The sequence below is a fragment of the Psittacula echo genome (genome assembly GCF_963264785.1).
Source record: "Psittacula echo genome assembly, chromosome: 14".
NCBI classification, from domain to species: domain Eukaryota; kingdom Metazoa; phylum Chordata; class Aves; order Psittaciformes; family Psittacidae; genus Psittacula; species Psittacula echo.
This window is the reverse complement of record NC_137750.1, coordinates 6,441,351-6,450,296: the sequence shown is the minus strand read 5'-3', so window position 1 is coordinate 6,450,296 and position 8,946 is coordinate 6,441,351. Positions and strand designations below refer to the sequence as shown.

The 8,946-nt window shown below is 60.7% G+C and overlaps 1 protein-coding gene across 1 annotated transcript; it reads left to right on the top strand.

The window, feature by feature from the left end:
- Window positions 1-7: 7 nt before the first annotated feature.
- GAA (alpha glucosidase) lies at window positions 8-8,591 on the top strand (the record flags this gene model as incomplete). The annotated part of the gene is made up of 19 exons (XM_080629571.1): window positions 8-388; window positions 475-620; window positions 893-1,058; window positions 1,397-1,493; window positions 1,576-1,695; window positions 1,838-1,956; window positions 2,072-2,203; window positions 2,329-2,439; window positions 2,582-2,695; window positions 2,807-2,891; window positions 3,006-3,123; window positions 3,448-3,581; window positions 3,676-3,827; window positions 3,945-4,093; window positions 4,170-4,311; window positions 4,513-4,611; window positions 4,746-4,910; window positions 8,306-8,458; window positions 8,532-8,591. 19 exons carry the CDS (start codon window positions 8-10, stop codon window positions 8,589-8,591), a joined length of 2,643 nt encoding a protein of 880 aa, XP_080485697.1.
- Between the last annotated feature and the right edge of the window lie 355 nt (window positions 8,592-8,946).

Sequence of the window (8,946 nt, the reverse complement as noted above, 5' to 3'; positions counted from 1 at the left end):
CGGGGCCATGCCGGGGCCCGGGGTAGCCGCCGCCGCGCTGCTGGCGCTGCTGGTCCCCGCCGCGGGGCTCGGCGCCGGGGCCGCCGTCTGCGATGTGCCCCTGGGCAGCCGCTTCGACTGCGGGCCCGAGCGGCTGCTGGCGCGGGAGGGCTGCGAGGCGCGGGGCTGCTGCTATGTGCCCGCCGACCGCGGCTCCGGCTCCGGCCCCGGCCCGCCCTGGTGCTTCTTCCCCCGCGGCTACCGCAGTTACCGGGCGGAGAACGTGACGGCCACCGGCAGCGGGTACACGGCCCGGCTCCGCCGCGTCGCCGCCAGCTTCCTGCCGGGGGACGTGGGCTGCCTGCGGCTGGACGTGCTGCTGGAGACCCCGGCCCGCCTGCGCTTCACGGTGCGCTCCCGTGTCCCGGTTCCTAATCCCAGTGTCCTGGTCCCCTGGTCCTGGTCCGCAACCGGTCCCCCCTCTCTGCCTCGCAGCTGCGGGACCCGGCCCGGCAGCGCTATGAGGTGCCCTTGGACACGCCACGGATGAGCGGGCGAGCGGCTACCACGCTCTATGGGGTGCAGATCAACGAAGAGCCCTTCGGCCTCGTCGTTTACCGGCAGCGCGGTGGGCAGGTCCTGTAAGTGCCCATCCTGCCCTGGGCTTCCCAAAGGGATCTGGTGTGGAAGTGGGACCTGACTCTGGTAAGGGAGTGAGTGGTGGGACACCGATGCCGGCAGAAGGGTGGCAGCCAGCAGGGTTTTGCTTTGCTTCCCCTTTGGTTCAGTGGCTGGGAAGGGAAGCAGGAATCCCAGATCTGAGCCAAAACCTGGTTTTGTTTCGCATGGTGACAAGCATCTGTGTCGCTGCCTGGCATTGGCTCCAGCTCTGTGCTTCCCTCTCCCTTGGCAGGCTCAACACCACAGTCGCGCCGCTCTTCTTCGCAGACCAGTTCCTGCAGATCTCCACCTCCCTGCCCTCCCACTTCATCTCTGGGCTGGGGGAGCATCTGACGCCACTGGTCCTTGACACAGCGTGGACCAGGGTCACCCTCTGGAATCGGGACATGGCACCCGTGGTATGGAGCAGGGCTGAGGGACAGGGAGACCGCTCAGCTCTACTTGCAGGGGTGGCCCCGTGGCCTCTTACATCTTGTCCTTGGCTGGGGAAAGGTGTCCAGCTGAGCTGAGCCCTGGGTAAGCCCATGGGCCAGGCTTTGTCCTGCTGGGGCTCTGCAAGGCTCTGAAGCTGCAGTCCAGGGCTCTTGCTCAAGGCAGAGCTTGGCCAGCTCAAGCAGTGTTTGGGGCTGCAGACCCAGGGTTTGCACCCCAAGGTCTTCTGGCTGGAGGCAAGGGGCAGGCGGGTGCTGCGTTGGGATCTTTGGTGGAGCCTCACTGGCACCGTGCTCTGTTCCAGCCCCAGGCCAACCTCTACGGCTCCCACCCTTTCTACCTGGGAATGGAGGACGACGGCTGTGCCCACGGTGTCTTCCTGCTGAACAGCAACGCGATGGGTGAGTCCCGTGGAGGCGCCGGGCACGGGCTCGGTCCCATCCCCATCCCCACCTTGTTCCTCTGGTGCTTGTGCTTCCCCAGATGTGCTCCTGCAGCCCAGCCCGGCCCTGACCTGGCGCACGACGGGCGGAATCCTGGACTTCTACGTGTTCCTGGGCCCCGACCCCAAGAGCGTGGTGCGGCAGTACCTGGATGTCGTTGGTAGGGCTGAGCTGTGGATTTGAGGCACGGGTGCTCCGGGGATGGCTCTGCTGGGAGCAGTGTGGTGGAGGGGGCTGCAGGGATCACAATGCTCGGCCATCCCTGATCCCATCTGTCCATCACCTGCCCTCCCGCCTTCCAGGGTTCCCCTTCATGCCCCCATACTGGGGCCTGGGCTTCCACCTCTGCCGCTGGGGCTACTCCTCCACCGACATCACCCGGCAGGTCGTGGCCAACATGTCGGCAGCCCGCTTTCCCCAGGTACGTCTCGGCTGCTTCCCTGAGCCTCTGCCCAGAGCAGCCGTGAGGAGCTAATGGGGAACCCATGAGGTGGGGGTCCCTGCTCGTCCCTAAGCACTGGCGCCATTGCCCGCAGGATGTGCAGTGGAATGACCTGGATTATGCGGATGCCAAGAGGGATTTCACCTTCAACAAGAGAAGCTTTAGGGACTACCCGGAGATGGTGCGGGACTTCCACCGCCGCGGGCTGAGGTACATCATGATTGTGGTGAGTGACCCCCGGTTGTGCCGGGGCTTCCAGCTACCCCCAAGGGCGGTGATGGAGCTTCCTCACAGGAGAGTGGAGGCTGTTCCTGCCCTTGCTGGTGAAGCCCCGGCTCTATGCCCTGCCAGGATCCTGGGATCAGCAGCTCGGGGCCTCCCGGCACTTACAAGCCCTACGATGAGGGACTGAAGCGGGGGGTGTTCATCCGGAACGCCACGGGACAGCCCCTCATTGGGAAGGTGAGTGCGGGGAGGGGGTTTGTGTGGGGCGCCTGCAGCAGGACTGGGAGCTGGAGGGCACAGGGCAGGGGATGGCCCCAGTAGATGGTCAGTGGCACACAGGGGCCGTGGGGCTTTGCCTGTTGCTGCCTCCCTCCCACAGGTCTGGCCGGGCCCGACGGTCTTCCCAGACTTCACCAACCCAGAGACTCGGGAGTGGTGGCATGACATGGTGAAGGACTTCCACGACCAGGTGCCCTTTGATGGCATGTGGATTGTGAGTGATCCTGGCAGAGCTCCTGGCTGCAGCTCTCTGCATCCCACCCTGCATCTCTGCTGGGTCCTGGTGCTGCAGTGAGGACATCCCATCTTTTCCCTCCCACCCCAGGACATGAACGAGCCGTCAAACTTTGTGGAGGGCTCCCAGGATGGCTGCCCCAACAATAACCTGGAGCATCCCCCCTACGTGCCTGGTACGGGAGCGGCACCAGCCCCTGCCCGGGGTGGGAGCACCAGGAGGACCCCGGAGGATGCTCTGACCCCGAGCAGGCTCTGAGCTCACCCTCATCAGCACCTCTCCCATGTAGGCGTGTTTGGAGGACGCCTCCAAGCCGGGACCATCTGTGCTTCCAGCCAGCAGTACCTGTCCTCCCACTACAACCTGCACAGCCTCTACGGGCTGACCGAGGCCATCGCTTCCCACGAGTAAGCCTGTGGCTCCTGCTGCAGCTCCTGCTGTCCAGGAGGAGCTGATGCACATCCCAGGGGATGCCAGAGCTGGGAGAGAGGCTCCTCCTTAGTGGGCAGCTTGGATATGGGGAAGGCATTCAACGGGTGGGTGAGGGTTTGGTCTGTAATGCAGCAATGGCCTGGGGGCTCATGTCCTGTGTACAGTCCATGTCACCCTCCCCATGGCCAGGGTGGCACGGGGTGCCTGCCCTGGCACATGCCAGCCTCATGCTGCTGCTGGGAGCTGCTGAGCCCGTTCCCTGGCTGGGCAGTGCTGAGTGGGGCCCATCCTGCCCGCAGCGCGCTGCTGAGGGTCCGGGGCACACGCCCCTTCATCATCTCACGCTCCACGTTCGCTGGGCACGGGCGCTACGCTGGGCACTGGACTGGGGACGTCGGCAGCGACTGGGAGCAGCTCTACTACTCCATACCAGGTAGGCTGCAGGGTGCTGGGGCTCCATCTCCACTGCACCTCCTCTGCAGGCTCTGCACCCCAGCACCCTGATGTCCTCTACGCCTGCCCTGCAGAGGTGCTGCTCTTCAACCTCTTTGGGGTGCCGCTGGTGGGTGCTGACATCTGCGGCTTTGCGGGCGACACGTCGGAGGAGCTGTGCGTGCGCTGGACCCAGCTGGGCGCCTTCTACCCCTTCATGAGGAACCACAATGACCACGGCGCCCGGGTGAGCACTGGGAGCCCTGGTCCTATTGGGCAGCACGTGCTGCGGGGAGTCCATCCTGAGTCCCCAGAAGGCACTCGTGCACGGCCTGAGCATCCCCTTTCGGCCTCTCCCCTGCAGCCGCAGGAGCCGTACGCCTTCAGCCCCGCTGCCCAGGCTGCCATGAGGAGCGCCCTCCACCTCCGCTACTCCCTCCTGCCCTTCCTCTACACCCTCTTCCACCGGGCTCACTCCGCTGGGGAGACGGTGGCGCGGCCGCTGTTCCTCGAGTGAGCGCGGGTGCCCCTGGCTCGGGGAGGGGGTGAGGGTCTCCCGGCGCTGCACTGCCCTCCCCTCCTCGCCCAGGTTCCCCCAGGACCGCAACACGTGGGCTGTGGACCGCCAGCTGATGTGGGGCGCAGGGCTGCTCGTCACACCCGTGCTGGAGGCCGGGCAGACCAAAGTCAGCGGCTACTTCCCGGCGGGGACGTGGTACAGCCTCACAGGGGTGGGTGCTCCCCTGCCATCCCCAGTGGCTGCACCAGGGCTTTGCTGCGGGGCCCAATGTGCATTCCTGTACCCCACCGCGGGTACCGGGCCCCCCCAGGGCTGTGTTGAGGACTTTTACCTTACTTGTGGCCATTCAAGGACCACAACACGGGGCACCAGCGCCCTGCACCTGCTGCTTCCTCTTTTTGTTGTCATTTAGGACTCCACCATCCACAGCAAAGGGCAGTGGATCCTCCTGCCTGCTCCCCTGGACACCATCAATATCCACGTCCGTGCAGGGCACATCCTGCCACTGCAGGTGAGTCCCCTTCGTGCTGCCGTGACAGGCGTGGGGCACAACACCGACCCCAGAGCCAGTGCTGCGGTGTCCGGCTGGGCCGGGGCAGAGCTGCTGCGGCAGCACCCGGAGCTGAGACCTGTCCTGTGCCCCAGGAGCCCGCATTCAACACTGCTGAGTCCCGCAAGAAGGGCATGGCCTTGGTGGTGGCGCTGACACCGGGCGGCTTCGCTAGGGGAGACCTGTTCTGGGATGATGGGGAGAGCTGGCAGAGCTTCGAGAGGGGCGACTACACCGAGCTCCTCTTCCTGGCCACGCACGTGAGCGATGGGGGTGTCTGGGCACGGGGCTTCACTGCCACATGCGGGTCCTGGTGCCCATGGCTCGTGTGGTCATGGGCAGCACCACGCCCTGGTGCAGCCGAGCTGGGCTGTGCCAAAAGTGCCAGGCTGTGGCTACAGCACTGGTATCACAGTATCACAGTATGTTAGAGATTGGAAGGGACCTCAAAAGATCATCTAGTCCAATCCCCCTGCCGGAGCAGGAACACCTAGATGAGGTTACACAGGAATGTGTCCAGGCGGGTTTTGAATGTCTCCAGAGAAGGAGACTCCACAACCCCCCTGGGCAGCCTGTTCCAGTGTTCCGTCACCCTCACTGAGAAGAAGTTTCTTCTCAAGTTGAAGTGGAACCTCTTGTGTTCCAGTTTGTACCCATTACCCCTTGTCCTATCGTTGTTTGCCACTGAGAAGAGCCTGGCTCCATCCTCGTGACGCTCCCCCTTCATATATTTATATACACTAATAAGGTCCCCCCGCAGTCTCCTCTTCTCCAAACTATAGAGACCCAGCTCCCTCAGTCTTTCCTCATAAGGGAGATGCTCCACTCCCTTAATCATCTTAGTTGCCCTGCGCTGGACTCTCTCCAGCAGGTCCCTGTCCTTCTTGAACTGAGGAGCCCAGAACTGGACACAATATTCCAGATGCGGTCTCACCAGGGCAGAGTAGAGGGGAAGGAGGACCTCTCTCGACCTACTGACCACCCCCCTTCTAATACACCCCAGGATGCCATTGGCCTTCTTGGCCACAAGGGCACAGTGTTGGCTCATGGTCATCCTGCTGTCCACTAGGACCCCCAGGTCCCTCTCCCCTACACTACTCTCTAACAGGTCGTTCCCCAACCTATACTGGAACCTGGGGTTGTTCCTGCCCAGATGCAGGACTCTACACTTTCCCTTGTTATATTTCATCAAGTTTCTCCCTGCCCAACTCTCCAGCCTGTCCAGGTCCCGCTGGATGGCAGCACAGCCTTCTGGCGTGTCAGCCACTCCTCCCAGCTTAGTGTCATCAGCAAACTTGCTGACAGTACACTCAATTCCCTCATCTAAATCATTGATGAATATATTAAATAATACTGGTCCCAGTACTGACCCTTGAGGCACTCCACTAGATACAGGCCTCCAACTGGACTCCGCCCCATAGACTACAACTCTCTGGCTTCTCTCCTTCAGCCAGTTCGCAGTCCACCTCACTACCTGATCATCCAGACCACACTTCCTCAATTTAGCTATGAGGATGCTGTGGGAGACTGTGTCAAATGCTTTGCTGAAGTCAAGGTAGACCACATCCACCGCTCTGCCATCATCCATCCACCGTGTTATTTCCTCATAAAAGGCTATGAGGTTGGTCAAGCATGACTTCCCCTTGGTAAAGCCATGTTGACCGCCCCTCATAACCCTCTTATCCTTGACATGCCTTAAGATGGCACCAAGGATAAGGTGTTCCATCACTTTCCCAGGGATGGAGGTGAGGCTGACCGGTCTATAGTTACCCGGGTCCTCCTGCTTGCCCTTTTTGAAGACTGGAGTGACATTTGCTTTCCTCCAGTCCTCAGGCACCTCTCCCATTTCCCAAGACTTGGTAAAGATGATGGAGAGTGGTCTAGCAATGACTTCCGCCAGTTCCCTCAGCACCCGCGGGTGCAATCCATCTGGATCCATGGATTTATGGATGTCCAGATTGCTCAGCTGGTCTCTAACCCATTCCTCATCGACTAAGGCAAACTGCTCCATTGACCTGACTTCATCTGAGGTCTCAGGAGTACAGGGCTCTTCAGGACTGCCTCCGGCAGAGTAGACAGAGACAAAGAAGGCATTCAGCAACTCTGCCATCTCAGTATCTTCTGTCACCAGGGCACCCATCCCGTTCATCAGTGGGCCAACCTTGCCTCTGGTGTTAGTTTTATCTGCCAGGTATTTGAAAAAGCTCTTTCTGCTGTCCTTGACCCCTTTCGCCAGATTTAATTCTAAGGAGGCCTTAGCCATCCTAGCTGCCTTCCTACATCCTCTAGCAGCAGCCTTATATTCCTGCCAAGTGGCCAGCCCCTCCTTCCATGACCTGTAAACTCTCCTCTTCCACTTGAGCATACCCAGCAGTTCCTTATTTAGCCACGCAGGTCTCTTGGCCCTCTTCCTTGACTTCCTACGTGTCGGGATGCTCTGATCTTCAGCTCGGAATAAGCAATCCTTGAATGCCAACCAAGTACCTTGGGCCCCTTTACCTTCAAGCAGCCTTGCCCATGGCATTTCCCCTAGCAATTGCTTGCAAAGGCCAAAGTTTGCCCTGCTAAAGTCCAGGGTTGCAATTCTACTTGCTATTGTACTGGTCCTACCACACAAGATCCTGAATTCCACCATCTCGTGGTCGCTGCAACCAAGGCAGCCCTCAACCTTTACTGCTTCGACCAGACCCTCCTTGTTAGTGAGGATGAGATCCAGCAGCGCTCCTCTCCTGGTTGGCTCATCCACCATTTGCATGAGGAAGTTATCATCCACACACTGGAGGAACCTCCTGGACTGTGGCTGGGTTGCTGAGTAGTCCTTCCAGCAAACATCAGGGAAGTTAAAATCCCCCACGACGACCACGGCCTGTGACTGTGAGGCCGCTCTCAGCTGCCTGTAGAAGGCCTCGTCAACTTCCTCACCCTGATCTGGTGGCCTGTAACAGACACCCACAACAGTATCGCCCCTGCCAGCCTGCCCCTTAATTCTCACCCACAGACTCTCAACTCGCTCGTCCTCTGTCCCTGGACAGAGCTCAGTACATTGCAGCTGCTCTCGCACATAAAGAGCAACCCCACCACCCCGCCTGGCTGGCCTGTCTTTCCTGAAAAGGACATAGCCCTCCATGCCTATATTCCAGTCATGTGAGCTGTCCCACCACGTCTCTGTAATTGCCACCAGATCATAATCTCCTGACTTAACACAGGTCTCCAACTCCTCCTGCTTATTTCCCATGCTGCACGCATTGGTGTACAGGCATTTCAAGGAGGGAGCTGAGCTCACCGATTCCACCCTAGGATTATAGGAGGCCTCCCAGTCTTCATCAATTCTAGAGTGCTGCCCCACTGGGGCAAGCCCAGCTACAGCCCCATCCCCCTTCAAATCTAGTTTAAAGCTCTCCAAATGAGCCCTGCTGGTGGGGTCCAGGAGCCCCCTGTAGGAGCTTTAGGAAGGAAAGATGCTGTGCCAGGGAGGTGGCTGCTCTCTTTCTGCACCAGTAGCGCTGTGCAGCCTGGTAAATGGCTTTGCCACTCTCTGTGATGGCAGAGCAGCCATCGCCTTGGGCTGGGTGCCCTGCAGTGGGCAGGACACGTTGAAAAGCCCTGGGTGCCTGTGGGAGCCGGGAGCACGGTGATGGCCCTGCTGTCCCCACAGGGCGCCGTGCTCAGCCAGCTCCTGCGGGCGAGTGCCCACCTCGATGGGGTCCTGCTGGAGGCTGTGACCGTGCTGGGTGTCACCAGCCCTCCCCGGCAAGTCCTAGCCAATGGTGCCCTCGTGGATGACTTCTCCTACCGCAGCGACACCCAGGCAAGTGCTGCCAGCCGGAGGCCCTGGGCTCTGTCCCTGGTTCTCCCTGTGCTGACCCTTCCTTCTCCCCCAGGTGCTGAGAGTCCCAGTGTCGCTGCCCATGTGCGAGCAGTTTGTGATCAATTGGTCCTGAGCCCATGCTGGATGTACCAAGCTGCTCCCTCCCGCTCTGGGGCCAAATCCATCCCATACAACGCAGCTCTTGGGCTTTGGCTTCCCTCCTAGCTAACAGGAGTTACCAGGGTATAGACTGGACTTGCACCAGGGGTCCTTGCACACCCCCCTGGGGAAAGGGGAACCCCCATCTTCCACAAAACAGGGGAAAAAGACCCAAGTGCCTTGGGAGCCAGCAGTGCTGTTCAGTGCTGCGCTGGTGAGCTGTCCGGGAGCTCTGGCTGTGCTTTGGGGCAGTGGGATCTGTGCAGGGGGCGAGGGAGCTGTAATAAAGCTGCTGTTTGCTGGGAGCAGCCCAGGCCGTGTCTGTGCCC